The following is a 21,014-nucleotide window of genomic DNA, read 5'->3' on the forward strand; positions in this document are numbered from 1 at the left end:
CACCTCAGAACGGGGCTGCTTGCCGACCGACAAGTGGTCTATCTCCAGAAAAAAAGAACAGCGTGATCATTCGTCATGTCCGCCAGACTTTGTAAGCATCTGCCCCTGTTAAAGTTGTTACATAAAGCCACACCTAGACACCGGCGTCTTATTTTACAGGCGGCGTCCGACGAGCTCATTTTAGCGCTTTGCGAAGTGGCTCTAAACGTCCTCTACGGTACAATCCCGATCAGCCGACAGCAGTACCAAAAACTGAAGAGGAGAAAAGCGGAAATTAAACTCGTCGCAAATAAGAAAATAGGTATAGCGGCCAAGAAGCGTGTTTTCAACCAGTCCGGAGGTTTTCTTTTACCGCTTCTAAGCGTCGCAGTACCCTTTATTTCCAGCCTGATATCGGGTAGACGGGGTTGAGGATGCAGCATGCTGAAAAGATGTATCTCGTCCCCCAAAACCAGTTGGAAAAGTTACAATCAGGGTCCTCTCGTGAGACCATTCAGCAGGTTGTAGAGAACGATCTGGATACGGCCATTAGAAATATTTTACTGAGGACTGATTTAGATCAGCGTGAAAAGGCCAAACTTTACTCGAGCACCCTAACCAGGTTTTTAACGATCGTTAAACAAGGCGATCGTGCCAGTAGCGTTTTAACGCTATCGTTACCGTATCGCGAAGACGATCATCCAACCGTTACCGCTGAAAACGACGGGGGTATGGAAGTCGTTGTAGACGAAGTTCTGAAGAACGTACCACCACGAAGTGTGAAAAACAGTCGTTACATATTAGACAAAGTGTCTAAAGCTAAAGGACTCAGCTCGTGGAACGAATCGGGCGAATTTGTGTTTAATGCTAAAGCCGTACCGGGCTCGCATATGCTCGATTTGTTAAAAATGTTACTGCTCCACACCAGGTCCGGGACGACAGAAGACCTCTAGGATGGTCAGAGTTTTTACACGCGTTTGCCCAATTAAACATACCGTTTTCTACGGTACCTAATCAACACGTTAGACGTACGATCAGTTCATTAAAAAACAATCCTGGAGCTCTAGCTCGTACGCCCGAACCTGCAAGACCATCTAAAAAGTCAATCAAAAAGAGAATTTCACAGACTATGACTCTGTGGCAGGATGAACCAGCATTCAAATCACCGACTATCGATCGAAAGCAATGGTTAGAATTTTAATGTTGTATTTTAATGTTCTTTAAATGTATACCTATTGTGTTGATTTTTTTTTTTTTTAAATAAAAGACTGTGAATCTGATTTGAGTGTTTAAGCGCTTTTATTTATGATCAATCACATACAATGGATAATTCAATCACGCTGCATAAAAGTATTACATGTCTGCACACAATGATTACACAAAGACATTTTCTCATTACATGCATTAGATCTTAGTCTTTTCACAAAGAGCGTCACCATGTTATCATTTTTAATATAATCGTCGCTGTACAAGTTCATCACATAGTTATAGTCGCGACCTCCGCTAAATGATAGAGGAAAAACACACAGTGTTGACCGCACGTATCCGATGTAAAATCCTGGACGCGTTTGTTAGAATATACCACGACCGGGGCGTTGGATATTAAAAAATTTTGATAGAGATTGGAAAGCGTTCGCTGTCAGGAGCGTTGCCATAGCTGTCGAAAAAACAACCGGGACCGTCTTGAGTTAAATAAACGGCTGTCCAGTGTTCTCCTCCCAGTTAGAAGGATGTGTGTTAACAATAGCCATCGACGGTAAATTCCTTAACGGTCTTTCAGGCAACTGATCGCTCGGGAGAACGCCGAGAAAATGAGTATTACAAGAAATTTTATCCATGATAGAGGTAAGTTGCATCGTGTTCATTTTTCTGGTCAGTAGTAATCGAGCAGGACCTGTCTGCGATTAGACACTTCGATGATGCTGTCAAACACGGCGTAAACGATGAGATTAATAGTATAAGGCAGTGGTCTTTTGAAACACGCTTCGAGTCTGATATTACCGGACTTGATGAGCGATATATGCTGACCGCAGTCTTCGTCAGGCGTAATGTTGAATGCGAAAAGCGAATAGCCTCTCAGGAAATCATCCCTGTTGATAGAGAGCGCTTGGTTTTTAAGATGTCTCCCGGTAGAGGTCGCCAGCTGATAAAATTCCGCACTGCAGAATCGGTTTCGAAGTCAGGCTGTAGAGGTTTAGAGGGGAATTGCTGTCCGTCGACATAGACGGCAAGGAACTCCAAATCATAATGGTTGAACGTGAACGGGTTTTTATCGTAGGTACCAGTGAACGCATCGTTATCAACCATAGCCAGGATGATAGATTTTGGTAGTGTACCCAAAAACAAATTTTCCTGATTTGATACGCGTGACCCTGCCGGTATAGAGAAATTTTTTAGGCATACCCTATCTATGGGGTACTTGGCCGTAGTTGAAAGTAAGGTCTGAGCATGCGCCAGTCTCACGGACGGTGATACGGACACTTTCTTGACAAAAAGCGACGCCGACACTATATTTAATTTATAGGCCACGTCGTCGTCGGTCATCAGGCAAAATTCGTCTTTACCTCTGATCATACGTATTTTAATATCGATGCCGTTCAAAATTAATTTCTGTTGAAAGAAAATATTGCTGTGAATAGGCACCAGCAGTTCCACAACCTTGCTACCGGCTGTGTAGATCCATCTCTTGGTCAACCCCGCATTACGGCCCACAGGGTCGGTTACATCCATCTGCCCAGCCGTGTCTTTGAAAAACAGACCTGCTGAGAAAAGCGTTTCCAACTTATCTTTGCTGTAGTCGAGAAGACTCTCGATGATACATCGGTAAGGATACGTGCTCGAACTCTGAGATATCAGACGATCGCCGAGACTGACATCGACTTGCGAAAATATACTGGCTCCGGGGTAATTTATTTGGGATACCTTCGCTGTGTCTGAAATGTCAGCTCCATTAGGTCTTGTGATTTTAAGAGGTAAAAACAACATTGTGTTATTTAGGTCTATGTAATCTTCACCGGTCCCTGCTATAAAAAACTCCAAAGGGGACGAGTCCGATATGGCGGATAACGGCGGTACTTCTAAATATGCGTTTTTCTCGATAACCGTCTGCGTCAGCGGGACTGTAAATAAATCCAACTCGGACTTGATACATTCTTCCGACATGCGATGCAGTAACGCCATGTTAGAATATGGTTTTTATGGCTCTTTTAACAGCGACGTTACGCTTTGCAGGCTTCTTACGCTTTCTGGGTGTAACTGAGACCTTCTTGGACCCACGCTTTGTTTTCTTTATCGTAGGACCACGCCTCCTTATACCCGGAGGTTTAGATGTTCTCTTACGAGCCATGACCATAAGACCTAAACCGTCTTGGGAATTAGGATCGCCGTTATATGATCTCGACATCACATTTGAGACGACGTCGGAAAACTATATTTTTGGCAGCCGCTTTTAGGTGTGGTTTAGCAATGCTGAACCGCTTTTTTAACAAAGGTACGGCCATCCTGAACAGACCTCTGAAAAGACCTCCTAGACCGGCTCCGTACATAACGGCACCGCCTGCATATCCTGGTAGTCTTCCGCCGGCCTGATTTCGATAATAGTCAACATAATCAGCGACATTCATGCCGTGAGCGTTGTAACATGCCATTTTTTAAAACCCTGATTGTTTCGTGGGTCTAAAGTGTAGCTTTACAACGACTTTCCCGTAAGAAAATGGTATTTCGCGGTTTTGGTCATCCTTTAATTCTACGGTGATGTCTGTGATGAGCGACTTGTTGACCGACACGTAGTGGGGCTTGTCGTATCTGACACTGACGGTCTCATGCTTTTCCCCGGTTATATGTACGCATCTTAAAAGGGATACGTACGAATCCCCTACTGATTGGTATTCGATAATGTCTGTATAAACGTACATCATTTAGAAACCACCGTTGATATCAGCTTGATGAGGGGCGTTCGTAATTAAACTCCTTGTAAAATCGGCATTTGTGCGGTAGGCCGAACGTCCTAAAGGATCGTTGGGAATCGTTCCTAAAATAGCCGAGAGTTTCTCGAAGGTTACCGAAATGTTAGGCTTTGCACCCAGTTGGACTTTGTTTATTATTTGATCATAAGTCAATAACGCCTGTGGTTCGAGAAGATTATTTATAGCACTGATCAAGGAGGGGACATCGTCGTAGTACCCGCCGTTTACGTGGAGTTGCTTCGATAGGTAAAGCGGGGGTAGCGGTTTAATCGCCGCTTCGTCGGGTTTATTCGGATGTTTCACCGGCGCCGGTTCTTCTGTGTAGTTCTGTTCATACCCCTTGGCAAACGGTCCTCTCACTTTAGAGATCCTGACCGTGTCCCCTACTTTGTATTTAAATTTGGGGTGATAGTCCCCCCTCTTCACCCCACCGTACAGGTTATGAAACACGTCGTTTTCATTTTCTTTGTTGACGTCCAGCGGTCTCATCTTAATACTCCGATGGTAACTAGAGTTGTATCCCTGCATGATATCTTGCAAAACGTCTACGTAACGACGTGAATTTGTAGCCATTATAAATCTCCACATGCGGCTTTTTAAAGTTCTATTAAATCGCTCCACAACGCTGGCCTTAAGATCTGTAGCCGTCGCAAAATGATGAACTCCGTGCTCTTTCATTAAATCTTGAAAATGCTTGTTAAAAAATTCTGTTCCTCTATCCGTCTGCAATTTCTTCGGAACGCGGCCCTCTTCGAGTATAGACTTAAACGCTTTAGTAACCTCCACCCCGCTCTTATTCTTTAGCGTTCGAGCCCAAGCATATTTACTAAATACGTCGATACATGACAACAAATATTTATTATTATCGTTCTCCTTCGAGTATGCCGTCATGTCGACTAGATCCGCTTGGAACTGTATGTCCATACCGTACACCACGACTCTGTTACGTTTGTAGTTTATAGGAGCCGTTCTGTGTAATGTGTACGCATCCTCCCCAGCCAGCCAGTCTGAAACCTGTTTATCGCTCAGACATACGCCCGTATCCTTTAAGACGGCATCTTTTAGACGTTTTTTACCACCTAAGGAACCGGGGTTGGCCGGTGTGTAATAGACTTTTTTCATGAGCTCGGACATGTTGTCGATACAACCGTCTGCAAAAGAATAACGAGTGCAAGAGCTGCGTTTCAGACTTTTATTAAAAAATAATATATTGCAAACGGGGTACATAGTTAAGATAAAAATAGAAAAACATCTACATAATGAAGGTAGAATCATGTTACAGGTTGTCTAGCCAGTAAAGACAATTTACACAAGCCATATAACCTTGATGTAGTAAGTTGTCAACCGTACTTTCAACCATTTCATCCACCATGTTTTTCTCATTTTTTGAAATCAACTTCACACAGACATCGGTTACATATGTACACATACACAGGACATCGCTAACTCGTAACCCACTGTCAACTGTTGATATCTCATCTAAAAATTTTCTGAGCATTACAGGGGGGTGATCGTTGCTGTTGACACACGTCGACCAATTCACCCCAAGAATCCGTTGCTCTTCTTACAACGTCCATTTCTTTCTCGAGATTTTTCACACGCTTGGTATCCCCCGTACAATCATGATTCGGATCGCAAGCATGCTCGATGACCGTAATCATCATTGCGATCATTTGTTCTTTATAGCGAGGCAAAAACACAACGTCTCTGAAAAAATTATTTCCGCTACACACAGACCCCATGTTGTTGCGCTTACACACCAGCCGGAGACACACTGCTTTGCCAGAGATCCACAGCGTCGTAAACGACTTTCTTGTAGTCCTTATCCAACACCTTTTCCCTGATTTCTTGTAATTTAGCGACGATGAATGGCTCGTCTCTTAATTCATGCAGGATAGCTCCGGTAGTTCCTTGAATCCTCAGAGCATTGTTGGACTTCAACCCGCAGCGGCGTAGAGTGAAGTCGATAATGGTCTGAAGATCAGGTTTGAACAGCATACGACATAGCTCGTCAAAGCGTGAGTCGAAATAATATGCTGGAGGTTCGAACAGACAGGTATGTTGCAGCTGGCTCGGATGGTCCGTCGCGCACCCCTCGCACTCCTCCTGCAGCTTTTTGTTGACGATGTGTTGCAACAGCACCACGATCGTAGCTTTTATGATTTTGAACCCAACACCGCTGAAGCAGCCGTCTGTGGTATCGAAGCTTCCGCTGGATGCAGAGGTGGCACAGCGATCGGATTGGAATGTCAAATTGCGGTACCCGAGCTCTGTGCAGAATTTATCCAACCATTCTTTCTGGTGAGCGGGTATTTTCTGTCAAAGGATAATCGACAGCGTTATCGTCTGTAGACTTGAGGTTGTAAGGGCCATAATCGAAGTACAGTGATGGTGGGCAGACTTACTGTTCTTTATAGTGTCTGTAGTACAGAGGCGGTGACGGCAACACCCCATCGCTGGTGTGACTCTTGGGCTGAAACAGCTGCGTTTTAATTTTGTTGTACCCATCACGTATACTGCACCACTTGAACATTTTGTTTAAGCCCGAAAAAAGCGAGCTCAGCATACGCAGATCGCTCCACTTGAACAAAAACTGAAGGGTGAACATTTCGTGATAATCTTCATGCAGGTCACCGTCCGTGCGGTCGCAAAGCTTTGTCTTGTCTTCGCAGGCGAGTATGAACACGTAGTCCTCCGGCTTCTTTTGTGTGTGATCACCAACCACTCGGTACCGGATATGCGGAGCTACCCACTCCCCAACGTACAAAGGTTCTGAGCCACAGTCGTTCAGATCTTTCCAGATAAATATAATTCCCAATCTTTTTCAGGAAATACGAGGCAGGGATCACGATCCTGTACAAATGTGTCGGTCTCGTCAGATGTGTAGAGTGTGACCGATCGAGACGATTTGTGAAATATGTAGCCGAATATGGACCCGCTGATCAGGTGAAATTCGTCTCTCACGCAATCAGTATTTTCGCCGAGAAACTTTGACAAACACAAATTGTTAGCGCTCGGTTTTCTTGGTGCATATGTCAGATTTTCCATTATCTCTTCACCCCATTCCTTCTCAGGAGTTTTAGGCGAGTATGAATCAGCCATCTCTACGTATTATTTCACTGCTCTTTTCTGATATCCTGCTGAAATGACCTCCTCTATTTATACAAGTACGCTGCTAAGTGCAATTGGATACCGCACCTGCCCTCCCCATCAGTCCGATTTAAACACATGTCGCGTTACGAATCGTAGGTCCGGTAAGTTATATCACAAACAGCTGCACTTTAACAAGCCATGTAACCGCTGTCTTATTTCAGGATGTATAAACATGATGCATTACAAACACATGTCGCGTTACAAATTGAAGGTCCGGTATGCTATATCCCAAACAGCTGCCACGCATTAACGAACAATGTAACCGCTCTCTTATTTCACGTATGAGGATACATAAACATGATATATTACAAACACATGTCATAACACCTGTCATAACACATGTCATAACACAGCTGCGATCATTAAAAGGTCATAAAGTTAATCCCTAAGGTCAAAGGTCAACAGCTGTCGGTCATCAATCAAAAAAAGTTGACATTGTGTGGACCTATAACACTACTCATCTCTGTGCTGTCGTTCAAAAACCTCAGAAATTTCTCTGCCTTTTGGCTTTGAAGGCTGCTTAAAAATTAAGAAAGTTCATTTTGAAGTTCACACACTCTCTCCAGCACACGGCCCTCGCTCAGCCATCGGATATCATTGTGCAGAAAAAGATTGTGTTGTTCTGCTGACATTTCCTCCAGCAAGGCTCGGAAAAGGTGATGTTGCAGACCAGAACTCGCGCAAATAAAGTTTACCAGCTTCATCACAGTATCCATTGCCTCTTTCATTTTCCAGACAGTTTGGCACACAATACCGATTTATGAATTATGCAGTGAAATGCTATGAGTGCTGGGTTAACAGCAGCAAGCCTGCTAATCAAGCCTCTATGATGTCCAACCATTGACAGAGCCCCGTCTGACACAACTTTGCTTAAATCCAATCCATTCTTTTCAAGGAATGTGGTGGTTCCCGCTTTTTCTATGAAGAATTACTCTTGAAGTCTTGGGGTTTTGATGCCAGAAGAGAGACTTTATTATCATCAGAGACAAAAAGGCAGAGAATTCACTGCAAAACCCCAAGACTTCAAGAGTGATTCTTCATAGAAAAAGCGGGAACCACCACAAATTGGCGTCACAAACAGGATTGGAAAGGAGCAACAGGGTGGACGGCCACTTTGGGCGGACTTCGACGTGCAGCACAAACGGTGGCCACTAAAGAAAAAGGTAGGCAATTTTTGCTTATATAATGAGTTTGTGTTGTTTGCCGGTCTGCCCTTGGTGGTAAGGGCACTTAAAATCGCTCTTCCAAATTTAAAGAACAAAAAGAAAAAAGAGTTTTTATTCCAGAAGAAATAATTGCATGCACATATATTTTTTGCTGTTAAGAGGGCCTTGATGGATAACAGTAAATGAGGGAAGATTGTGCATGCAAAAATCTGTGTTTACTGTCAAGAGGGCCTAGATGGATGACGTAAACATTAAGCAGATATACATTGCACGCAATGGTCTGTGTTTATTGTTAAGTGGGCCTTGAAGGATAACAATATACGTGAAGCAGATAAAGTATAAGAAAGCGCGCAAAGTCCTATGGGTAGGCAGTGTATCAGTGAATGAGCAGTAAGTAACTGACAGGTCACTCAGGAAGAGTGTGTATAGTTTTTTTTTTTTTCATATATGTGTCGGTGTATGTGTGAATGACTGTGGTTGTACGAGAAAATAAATCAATTCCATATCAGGTGGGTAAAAGCTGCGCACCCCTCCTGGACCGTCCCTTGAGTGAGACGTAGTGTGCAGAGTGTGGGGCGCAGCTAATGCCGCACCTGAGAGGGATGAATGAGTGTATTAGCCCTATAAATAAGGGGACAAAGGATGAGTGTATGAGCCCTATGAATAAGGGGACTAGATGGAGTGAATGTGTTTCAATAAAGATTGTATCAAGATTGGCATTGTAGATTTTTCAGACACATTTGACTGCATATATTGTGTAAACCAGGGACAGAATATTTAGAAGAGTTAGGAGACTAGTGCAGTTCAGATAGTAAAGTATAATTTAGCTATATACGTTAAGTTAAATAATTGTATTAATAAAATATTGCTGACAAAATAACTTCTAACAATAGAAAAGAAGGAAAAATAAATATGAGAATTATTTTTTAGCATTTTTTGGATACTGAGTGTTCATAAAATAAAGTAGAATATAAATTCACATTATTACAGGAATTTGGTATAATATACATGCATGTGGTATAATAAAATACTAGGCTTAAAAGTGCAAGTTACAGAAGAAAATAGGAGAAATTGGTTAAAATAATTAATTTAAGTTGGGGAGAAAATATTATTTGGACAAAAAACTAAATAGTAAGTTAAATTGTTGTTTAAAAATATATATTAAACTTGTCATACTATAGAAAATAGTATGGCAGCCACTCCAGTGGAAATATTAGGATTAAAATATCCATTGTGTAAAGAACTGATACACAAGCTCTCAAACAAATGGCAGCAGAGAACTAAAAAAAATGATGACAAAATGGCCAAAGGAAGGCACATTTGATGTAGCACTGTGTGAGGAAATGGAAATTCTGATAAAAAATCATAAAACTAAAGGCAACAGTGAAAAGAGAGAAGCAAAAAGGAAAAAAGAAAAAGATGTACTAGCCTTATTTAAAAAGGAACGAGAAGACTCATTGAAAAGCATAAAACAGGCAAGAAAAATACTAAAAGAGGCAGACAAAGAAACAAAGAAAAAAGAAGAGTTGTTTTCTAAACAACCCCAATATCTACCCTCAGAAGGACAGTTCCCAATACTTAAAGGCATTGTAGAAGTGTCTGGAGAAATGCAAATGGAAGGACAAATAGAGTTGGAAGAAAAACAAAAAGAACCAGATGTAAGACCAAAGAGGCAACAGAATAAAATAGTGAGGGATGTATACCTTTAGATTGTTATAAACAGGCAAGCATAGCATTAGAAATGATGAATGCAAACTATGAGGGAAAAACAGGTAATGAGGAAACGTTAGAGCAGATGAGGAGAGAGGATAAGGAGATTGAAGCACAAGCAGAGGCTATGGAAGCAGAAATAGGAAGGAAAATTAAACAAACAGAAAAATGTATTGAAGATGCACATAAAATGGTGAAAGATAGAAGTAAACTATTAGAAAGCAGAGAGGAAGTGAGTGGAGGGGAGGAGTCATCATTAGATAAAGGAACATGGGGAAAAGGAAGAGAAAAGGGAAGACTTAGACCACTGGCTGCAAAACTCCCAATTTTAATTAAGGGTACGCAGGGTCAGTATGTCCCCTGGGCCACACAGGACCTTGAGGGGCTTGTCACTTGCCTTCCGGACATCCATGAGGGGGCTGGAAAGTGGATTAAGGTGTTTGAAGAAGAAACTATGGGAAAACTTTTAGCTGTGGGGGACATTAAAGCACTTCTGGCAAAGATGGAAAAAATTCTTCAAGCATCCAATCTGGAAAGAGCTGTGGACTCTCACTACATGGATGGAACTGTTTTTGATGCATTCCGTCCAGCAGTGTGGCAGGCACTGCGTGCTGAGTACCTGATCAGACTGGACCCTAAATCATTAAAGGGAGAACAGCTGGGGGAAACAGAAAATCCAACCACATATGTCCAGAGACAGCTGAAAAGATGGAAACAAGAAACTGAAGGGAATCCAGAAGGAGACCCATTAAAGGCAACACTGTTTAGAAATGCTGTGATTGATGCCATGCCACAAGCTGTAAAGAGCAGGCTGGAGAATGTGGTCAGCTTAAACTCTAAAACACACAAAGAGTTCTGTGACCATGTGTCTCATGCAGTGGAGAAACACGGAACAAATGAACAGAAGCTCAAGACCCAAGAAAAAGATCTACAGAGAAAATTAAGTCAGTTACAACTTGAAGAGCTGACAAAAAAGAACAAGAAAAAGATTCAAGCTCCAACAAATGCCAGTGATACCAGTAAATGCTTCTCCATCAGCTATTCAACCAAGCACACCCAAATTTCTGTACCCATCATTAATGTCTATGAGTGAAAGTGAAGTGACATACGGCCAAGTATGGTGACCCGTACTCGGAATTTGTGCTCTGCATTTAACCCATCCAACGTGGAGACACACACACACACACACACACACACACACACACACACACACTGCGGCGCCCAGGGAGCAACTTCCCCACAATGGGATGGAAAAGAAAGCCAATGGGATGGAAAAGAAAACCAGTACAAAGAAGACAGAGAGGAAGAGGTAAGCCTTATACTGGTCCTCCAGGAATGTGCTGGGGATGTGGACAGCTCGGACACAACAAAATTGACTGTTCCACCAGTCCATGGCAACAGGGGGGAGAGTTGGCAGCAGCCCACCCGGGGTCCATCACAGGGCCCAGGAAAACCTTGGGGAGGTCCAAATCAAGGATAATAGGGGTGCCCAGAGAATCCTATAGTGGAGAGTCAGCTTCCAATTTTAACAACTAAAACTGATCAATAACCTATTATTCAAATTGAAATAGAGGGAAAGACCACACCAATGATGGTAGACACAGGAGCTGTTTATACTTGTGTGAATTCAAATTATGCCTCACATCTCCCCTTGTCTGGAAAATTTGCAACGACAATAGGATTCTCGGGACAAATGCAGCTAATTCCAATGACAGCTCCAGTGTGTCTACAAACAAAAAATAAAAGTGTAACAATGCCCATTCTTGTGTCAAATCAGACTCCTGTTAATTTGTTAGGAAGAGATGCATTATGTAAATTGGGCCTACAAATTTGGTGTTCTCCAGAAGGAGTCTATATAGACACAATAGGAATAGAAACTCAGATGATGGTTGTAGAGCCAAAAGCAAATGTTTACTGGATAGGACAGATAGAACAAGATGTGAGACAAAACATTTATTGAGGCACAGATTCCAGAAGCACAGTTAACAAAATCAGAATTTCATTGTACAATGATATATGATCCTGAAAGAGATGAAAAAAAAAGGAAAAGAAATGGCAGGAAGAAACTGAAGGACAAAAAACTGAAATAATCTCACAGTAAATCATAATAGGTAATCAGGGAGCAGCTCTGAGTATGCCTGAATGTGAATTTGTGAAAAAATGGTTCAATGTAACAGATTCTGTACCACATGTGTATTTATATGTAGGGAAAAAAATTGGAAGCAAAAGATCTAGGACCTATGATGAAAAAGGCAGAACTTTGGGAAGCAACAGAACATCCGTTGATTTTTCATTCAGCTGAAAAAAAAAATACATCAAAATTCTGTGTGCAACCAGTTTGATGGGAATTCCTAAGGAAGTAGTTATCAGTCAAAAAAGAAAAACAGACGCAGATGACTACAACATCCGAATTGATAGACACTACTGACACTGAACTATTTAAGGAAGTAGAGTGTCAGGTACCAACTGAACTATGGTCACAACATGACTCAGATGTAGGTATGATGAAATCAGCAAACCCAGTGAGAGTACAACTTAAACCAGATGCACGTCTGCCCAGAGAAGCGCAATACCCTTTACGTCCTGATGCTGAAGCAGGTATAAAAAACACTAGTGAAGGCAGGAGTATTAATAGAAACAACTAGTTATTGTAACACTCCAATTATGCCTGTAATCAAAGCAGACAAAAACAGATGGCGTCTTGTTCATGACCTACGAGCAATCAATGATATAGTAGAGGATTTGCCAGCAGAAGTACCAAATCCGCACACGCTACTAACGAATGTCCCTCCTGATGCAAAATACTTTACGGTAATTGATCTCTGTTCAGCCTACTTCAGTGTTCCACTAGCAGAGGGGAGTAGATATTTATTTGCATTTACATATGCTGGTAAACAGTATACCTACACCAGAATTCCTCAAGGATTTAAACATTCGCCACATTTATTTAATTAAGTTCTTAAGGCTGATTTAGAGGATCTTATGATAGACAGTACTCTGTTACAATATGTAGATGATTTGATTCTTTGTTCTACAACAATAGAACAATGTCATAAAGACTCTATCAAAGTCCTAACAAAATTAGCACAAGGAGGTCATAAAGTATCCAAAACCAAAATACAGTATTGCCAGCCTCAAGTTGAATACTTAGGACGATTGATTGCATTTGGCACACAAGCTATAGCTCCAGCTCAATTGGAAGGCATAAGTAAAACACCATAGCCTCATACAGTAGGACAAATTATGATTTTTCTAGGAATGACTGGCTTTAGTGCTGACTGGATAGAAGACTATGCAGTAAAAACAGCTCCATTGAGAGAAATCATGAAACAAGCAGGACTGCAACATTTAAGTAACCCATTAAAACGTAATACAAATGCATTACTAGCATTTGAGACTTTAAAAAAAGAACTACAACAGGCCCCAGCCTTGGGAAACCCTGAATACTCTAAACATTTTCATCTGTATGTCGCAAATAGAGTTGATGGTTATGCATCAGCTGTGTTGATGCAAGAAACTTGTAGTGGTAGGAAAAAACAGCCTGTTTCTTACTTTAGTACAAAGTTGGACAATGTAGCTCAGGGTTACCCACCATGTTACCAACAAGGCCTTGCAGCAGTATATTATGCATATGAAAAAGCATCCACAATAACCATGGGGTACCCAGTAACTATTTATACTCATCACAAAATTGTGGAGTTAATAGAACAAGAAAAATTTGTTCTGCCCGAATTCTAGCCTATTCATCGCTACTTACATATCCAGATGTTACTATTAAGCGATGTCATAAAGTTAATCCAGCTGAATTAATTCCTTTAGCTTTTGAAGGAAAACCCCATGATTGTGTGACTGATTCATTGACATTTACTAGATTACGTCCAGATCTTGAGTCTACACCAATCCCTGAGGCAGAAATAACTTTTAAGAATAAAGCAGAGACTAGGGTGCATTTACCATCCTCAATCACAAGGGGCAGTAGAGAGATTAAATGGAACCCTCAAGGCCAAACTAAACAAAATATGTCAAAGTACTAAACTTAACTGGACTGACGCGTTACCTCTTGCACTAATGAGCTATCGTATGCAAACTAACAGAAACGCGCACTTAACACCGCATCAAATGCTTACGGGTCAACCCCTGCCTGTGCCTTATTGTAGAGGTCCCAACAAAGGACCTCCTCTAGAGCAATTGCAAATGGAACTTCAATCTTATATGAAGAAATTAACTGCCATACATAAAGCTATCTATTTACAGGAAACAAGAAAAGAGCCCTGTGAGGAAACAGAGTCGGAATGTCCGATTGTTCCAGGTGACCAAGTATATCTGAGGGTATTCCGGAGAAAGTGGAATGAGCCCAGGAGAGAGGGACCCTACAAAGTGGTGAGAGCTAATCCAACAGCAGTGGAGGGAAGTACAACCTGGTATCATCTAAACCACTGTACTAGAGTTCCCAAAGGACAGACGGAACGAGAAGAAAATGGACAAGCAAATATTTCAGGAGAAAGTGACGAGGAAAGACCAGTGACACAAGATGAAGTGCAAACTAATGAAAGCTCAAAAACAGATGTACAAGGAGCTCACATTCTCCTGTCAGATAAACAGGAGAGGAGAACGAATAAGTCTGACAACACATCTGATGATCGTCACATGCCTAATGCATCTAATTTGGCAAATACAAGCAATAACCAACAGCACCCAGACTTCCCTAGAATTGACTTTTCAACCCTCAGATGAATCTAGCAGTGGCTTTAACTTAATCCAAAAAGAACAAGAACTTGATGAGGAGGAAAAAATATCTAGACAAAATAGACACATTGTTGACACAGCATGCTTTCTTTTGTTTAGCAGAGGACATTTAAACATGCGTACGAACTATGTGATGTTTAGTGTCATGTGAAAGCTTGTTTTATTTGCAATACCATGGATGAAGTGTGGAAATTCGGTATCATACGCACGTTATGATATTTCATAGAAGTATTAACAAACTTGCAGAGATGGTCTCCTCACATGATGGATGAAGATTTATGTTAATTTATGCATGAAGAAGAACAGTGCGGGGCGTGGCTCCGCCCGGCAGCAACAAGCCAATTGGGACAATCGCTCCTGGGATGGACTTAGTAGTCCCACTTAAAACTCAATGCCCGGCGCTGCTTGCTGCTTGCTCACACACTCGAACTTTAGCTTCTTCTCACTGATCGCGCTGCGAAGCGCTCATCGCCATAACATCAGGCCAAGTGACTTCAAGAATCCAAACACTCCGTCAAACTACTTATTGAAAGCCTGAAGCCATGCGAAACTCCGAGAAGAACTTCAAGGCATCGTCACTCTCGCGTCACAGAGAAAGCAACCACTAACCGGAGGGCTTTCCTAGAAACACATCACCCAACGACCGCCTCAGCAGCCAATCATCAGCCCCGGAGGTTTCCCAACCAGGAAAGGGAAACGCAACCGGAGATCAGGTGTCAACTCAACTTGAACGATCAAGTAAAACAAATCTCCATTTTTGCTGGTGAAGAAGATTTTTATTGTTAAAGATCTGAATTAATCAAGTATAATCAAGGTGAATCTTGCCATTAATATATCTATTTAATCTTCTATTATGTTCTAAGGCCTCTGTGTTAGGAATGCCTACGTGGCAGGTATGTCCAGACAGAAAAACATCTGGAGAAATAAGGGGGGCTTTTCCCCTTACCATAACAAGTCTAGGAGGTCTCATCTCCTAAGGGAGAGATAGAATTGCATACGTAAGTGAAATGTAGAATTGTATACATAAGAGAGATTCCTAATGTATAGGAGCCCACCCTAAAAACTTGTATATATACCAGAGCCGAAAAACATTCGACAGACTTTTCTGCAGAAGGGCCTCGGCTTTATTGTTGTTGAATAAAGACTATTCTTCTGGTATCAAACTCTGAGACTGTGCTTGGTTCTTTGAGCAGCAGCGGAAGACACTACACTGGAAACTGGTGAATTGATCTGTATGCAGTAGGGATGCACGATGATATCGGCACAACATCGGTATCGGCCGATAAAAGCTTAAATTACCATCATCGGCATCGGCCGATATGAATATTTCTGCCGATGAGGCTAACCGATAGGGGGGCGTGTTTCATGTGTGCGCGCGACGACCGTGAACGTAGCTTGAGCGCCAAAAACTTAAACTTACAACATGTCAGCTGTGTGGAGGCATTTCGACGTCTGTCAAACAGATAACAAACTTGCTATTTGCAATATTTGTAAAGCACAAGTGATGCGAGGAGGCGTAAAACAACAGTCTTTCAACACTACAAATATGATTACACATCTTAAGAGCCGTCATCCTGAGCAGCACCAAGATTTTTTGAAAAGTAAGAAAGAAAAAATGCCGGCAAAAACCCATCAGCAGCCTCTACTTCAGTCCTTTGACAAAGCTAGAAAATACAGCAGCGACCACCCAAAGGTAAAAGACCTAAACGACAAAATAATTGAATTTATTGCTCTTGATAACCAGCCGTTTAGCGTGGTGGAAGACGTTGGCTTCAGGAGGCTAATGATGTACCTAGAGCCGCGGTATGCTATGCCTAGCCGGCGCTATTTTTCTGACGTGGCCTTACCTGAACTCCACAGTGTTGTCGCCAGTCACATTGAAAAGCTCCTCGCCGGCGCTTGTCACATTAGCTTCACCACGGACATTTGGACATCAAGCGTGAGTCCTGTAAGCATGTTGAGTCTCACTGCCCAGTGGATAGACGAAGATTTCACCCTTAAAAAAGCTGTCCTACACTCACAGGAATGCTCCGGTTCTCACACAGCAGCTGCAATTGCGTCCGCATTTGAAGGTATGTTTGGGAAATGGAAAATAGAAAGAGAACGAGTGCATGTCGTGCTACGTGATAATGCCCGTAACATGGCTAAAGCTATGATGGAGTTTGGTGTGGCAAGTCTACCGTGCATGGCACACACACTGCAACTCGCGGTAAATGACGGTGTCCTGTCTCAGCGCAGCGTGGCGGATGTTGTGGCCGTGGGAAGGAGAATAATTGGACATTTCAAACACTCCCAGCTGGCATACAGTCGACTGGAGGATGTACAGAAAGAGCTCGGAATGTCGGTAAAACGACTTCAACAAGATATCGCTACCAGATGGAATTCGACTTTTATATGATGCGAAGCTTGGTCGAGCAGAAGAGGGTACTAGGTGCTTATGCCGCTGATTTCGAGCTTCCTGCTACTTTGACGGCAAATCAGTGGGGCATTATAGAAAATATGATCACACTTCTCGCCCCCTTTGAGCAGCTGACCAGAGATATAAGTTCTGCAGAGGCCTCTGCTGCTGATGTGATCCCAGCGGTTGTGGCACTGACGCGACTGCTTGGCCGGCCGAGTGAGACAGACAGAGGAGTGCAGACTACCAAAACTACTCTGCTGGAAGCCGTCAATCATCGCTTCACCGGTGTGCATTGTGAGGCACTTTATTCTGTTGCAACCATGCTTGATGCCCGCTACAAAGACCGGTACTTTGACGAGGAAAAAAAGAGGAGTGCTCGCGACCTGTTGCTCAAAGTTTTGGATGACATGAGCGGCAGTGCAGATTCCAGCACAGACGATCCCCCAGAGAAGAGGACCCGAACAGGATCACTGCTGGATATGTATGACGAAATTCTGGAGGAGAATGTCATGTTTGAGGAGCAAGACAAGACCGCGTCAGCGTCACAGGTAAGCATCAAACATGCACAAATGTAGGTTATTATTTTTTAGAATATTTCACTTTTGGGCCGAAAGCATCCTAATTAATAATGCGACTTTCGCTATTATATTATTATTCTGCAATGTCATAACATAGATAATCGCCTATTTATCATCATTCGCGATGTGTTACGGTAGTAATAATAAACGTGCAACTAATAAATCATTTGATTTCTGAAAAAAAAAAACGTTAGTGCTCTGTTAATGCCTAAAGCATAAAGTAAAAACAAAATCCGTAAGTGATATTTTGGTATTCTGTTACTTCATAGGTCATTTCGTACCTGGCCGAACCCACAATTCCCAGGAACCACAGTCCACTGGAGTACTGGAAATGCAACCAGGCCCGCTTCCTGCCCTCGTTCCTGCTGCACGCAGTACCTGTGTGCGCCCTGCACAAGCGTTGACAGTGAACGGCTTTTAGCGTTGCCTCTGATGTGATAGATGAAAAGAGAAATCGAATGGAAGGTGAAAAGCAGAGATGCTAATTTTTGTGAAGAAAAACCTACCTCTGGTATTAAAAAAATAGCTGAACAGAAGCCTACCGGTCAGCCGAAGTTATCACCCTAGTTAGTTGGACTGAAAAGGTTTGCAGTGCACGACTCAAGTTCAAGCAAAGGATAAGATCGATGTCCTTGTATTTTTATTTAATTTTTTGCAATATAGAGAGCACATTGTTTGTCACTGAGTTGTTACAGGATTGTCTGTGGCTCACAAGATAATATGTGGAGTTTTTTTTGTTTGTTTGATTATACTTTAAAGTGGGTCCTCAGGACTGAAGTGGAGGTCTGGACTACAGCTGCTTGTTTTGTGCACTTGAAGTGTTTTCTGTAAGTTTCAGTACAATGGCATGTTAACCACTATGTTGGGGGAGCATTTGGTAGACCTGTTCCAGTAGGAAAAGATGTAAAAAAAATATTTGCACTGCAAATAAAATGTGGCACTGTCATATCATTTATTCTCCAAGTGAAATAATTTACCTGTTTTTCAGGGGTGAATGTCTGTCTACATTTGTAAAATGATACATTTATGGTAGAATCAATACAGGAGAGAGACTTGGATTTCTCTTCAGTAAAATTAAATTGTAAATATATCAGGCGAAAAATTTGTATATATATCGGTATCGGTATCGGCATCGGACAAAATTAGTTTGAAAATATCGGCATATCGAATATCGGACAAAATCCAATATCGTGCATCCCTAGTATGCAGTCAAAGATAGCCAAATCTCTGCTTGTGATCTTCCTCCGGTTGAATTTACAAAATAGCAAAAGAATGCTAGACTTAAACTTTCTTCAAATCGCAATAACTCATTTCCTGAACGTTTGTATGTGTGTGTGTGTGTTTTGTTTAGTTTACTGTAGTAGAATAGCAAATAAACTTGTTTTATTTTACAGAGCAGTGTTTGTGTTTTGTTTTGTATCAGTTACTGCCTTGAGCTGTTGACCCTTTGCTACCTTGCTCAAAATTGATAAATTACTATTTTGTTTGTTTTATTGTTGGCCACGAAGTAAGATTAACAAAACTGTTAATATATACTGATTTTAACGTTCGCTGGACGAATCGTTAATAATGTATAAATTATAAGTTTTGAATTAATATCAAGTCAATCAAATCAACCCGAGTCTTTAAGACCCAATTCCCTAAAAGCTGAAATAAGAGCTAATAAAATCTTTACACTCTATGCTCAGGATACTAAGGGGTGGTTATCTTGTATGTCTCATTGAGATATCAGCTTTGTCTTCAGTTTTATTTTAGGAAAAACGATAAACTTTTACTAATATTTTACACACTAAAACTATTATTTAAATAGCATTATACTGTCACATGTTTGTTCCTGTTCCTGTCCTGTCTGCCCTTATTTGGATTAGTTCCAGTTCTTATTATTAGTTTCCATGGTTTTTGATTAATTACTCCACCTACTTCTGTTCTTCCTGATTACGTTCCCCGTCTTTATAAGTCCCGTGTTCTCCCCTGGTTCTTTGTCTGCTGTTTTACATCATCCAGTAAATGGCTTCCATGTTTGAAATTATTAAAGATTTGTATTCTGTAGAACTCCTCATCTTCTCACTCCTTCGTCCCCAGCGCACCGTGACATATACATTTCATAATATCAAGGGATTAAAATCTACTAGTTTAAATTTATCTTCAATGCCCATTAATTGTATATACAGCACATTTTCCAAACACACTAGAAAGGACTTATATAAGTGCAAGGTGTTTAGTATAAGATCAAAACTTTCTTTTTAAGAAATGTAACCCTAATGTACCAGTGTACCAAAGTATAAGAGATATCATCATCATCACACACTGTGCTCGGATTTTTCTCCTTAGCTAGGAAACTCTGATGCTCACATATTTGTCTCCTTAAAGATTTAGAAGAGGTCTCAACAACTTTACAGATTGTGCTCAGATTTGTCTCTAATCTAAAAGACTCTGGTGGTCTGATATTTGTCTCCTCCAAAGTTTCAAACAAGATCTAAACAACATCACACACTCTGCTCAGATTTTTTCTTTACCTGGAGACACTGGATCTTTCACATTTGTCTCCTCAAAAGTTTAGAAGAGATCTCAATAACATCACACACTGTGCTTAGATCTTTCTCCTTCGCTAGAGACTCTGGATCTCTTTCACATTTGTCTCCTCAAAAGTTTAAAATAGATCTCATCATCATCATCACACACTGTGCTCATACTTTTCTCCTTAATTAAAGATTATGGATATGTCAAATGTGTCTCTTTAAAAGCTTATCTATTCTTATCCTATCAGTAGCCGTTTCTCAAGTACTCGCCAAGTACTGTTCCAATTCAAAGTTCACATCTAGCCAAGTACAGTTCAAATCCCCGGATTCGTTCTTGCTCCGCCCCCTTTATCAAGGATGCATCCAGAGGTGACTTGTGCGAACTTGAGGCAGTCAGGTATCCCAGAATGCATTTCGCACCAATCAGCGAGCGTTAATGGCGGAAAAAAACCGCAAAAAAATTTCTATAGTTATTGTGTTATGAAATGCTGTTCTAAGAGTATTTCAGGCGAGAATGTAGTTGTTTAAAACTCAAATCTGCGGTTTATTTATAAAGATAGTGCCTATTTGAAAATTTGTTTCGCCGATTTCAGAGACGTGAGCTCCACGTGATCACCGGGCGCTCAGTGATCATGTATCCGCCGAGAGCAGCCTCATCGTGGCTAGTCCTTCTGACATTTGCCACTGGCTCTGATGTCTCTGTAGTGGCTAACATGAGGTAAAGTTCATTTTGGGTAAATCTAACAGACAATCTTTGGTCTCACGAATCTATTATGATCCAGGTCATATTGTTTTGG

At 41.6% G+C, this 21,014-nt stretch overlaps 2 protein-coding genes across 2 annotated transcripts; one reads left to right on the forward strand and one right to left on the reverse strand.

Moving 5' to 3' along the window:
• Window positions 1-2,055: 2,055 nt before the first annotated feature.
• On the reverse strand, window positions 2,056-3,159 carry LOC131524078 (uncharacterized protein F54H12.2-like). The gene has a single exon (XM_058750820.1). The coding sequence runs from the start codon at window positions 3,157-3,159 to the stop codon at window positions 2,056-2,058; it is 1,104 nt and encodes a 367-aa protein (XP_058606803.1).
• A 13,957-nt stretch (window positions 3,160-17,116) lies between these two features.
• On the forward strand, window positions 17,117-18,102 carry LOC131524079 (zinc finger BED domain-containing protein 4-like). The gene is made up of 2 exons (XM_058750821.1): window positions 17,117-17,668; window positions 17,968-18,102. The coding sequence occupies exons 1-2, from the start codon at window positions 17,117-17,119 to the stop codon at window positions 18,100-18,102; spliced, it is 687 nt and encodes a 228-aa protein (XP_058606804.1).
• The last annotated feature ends 2,912 nt before the right edge of the window (window positions 18,103-21,014 follow it).

Source organism: Onychostoma macrolepis, chromosome 18 (genome assembly GCF_012432095.1).
Source record: "Onychostoma macrolepis isolate SWU-2019 chromosome 18, ASM1243209v1, whole genome shotgun sequence".
NCBI lineage: Eukaryota > Metazoa > Chordata > Actinopteri > Cypriniformes > Cyprinidae > Onychostoma > Onychostoma macrolepis.

What these genes read in the sequence shown, in the direction of transcription:
- LOC131524078 (XM_058750820.1), bottom strand. Translation starts at nt 3,159, where the DNA reads ATGGCGTTACTGCATCGCATGTCGGAAGAATGTATCAAGTCCGAGTTG.
- LOC131524079 (XM_058750821.1), top strand. Translation starts at nt 17,117, where the DNA reads ATGCGAAGCTTGGTCGAGCAGAAGAGGGTACTAGGTGCTTATGCCGCT. An exon ending in AGACCGCGTCAGCGTCACAG is followed by an intron (nt 17,669 to 17,967) that starts GTAAGCATCAAA and finishes GTTACTTCATAG; the next exon opens with GTCATTTCGTACCTGGCCGA.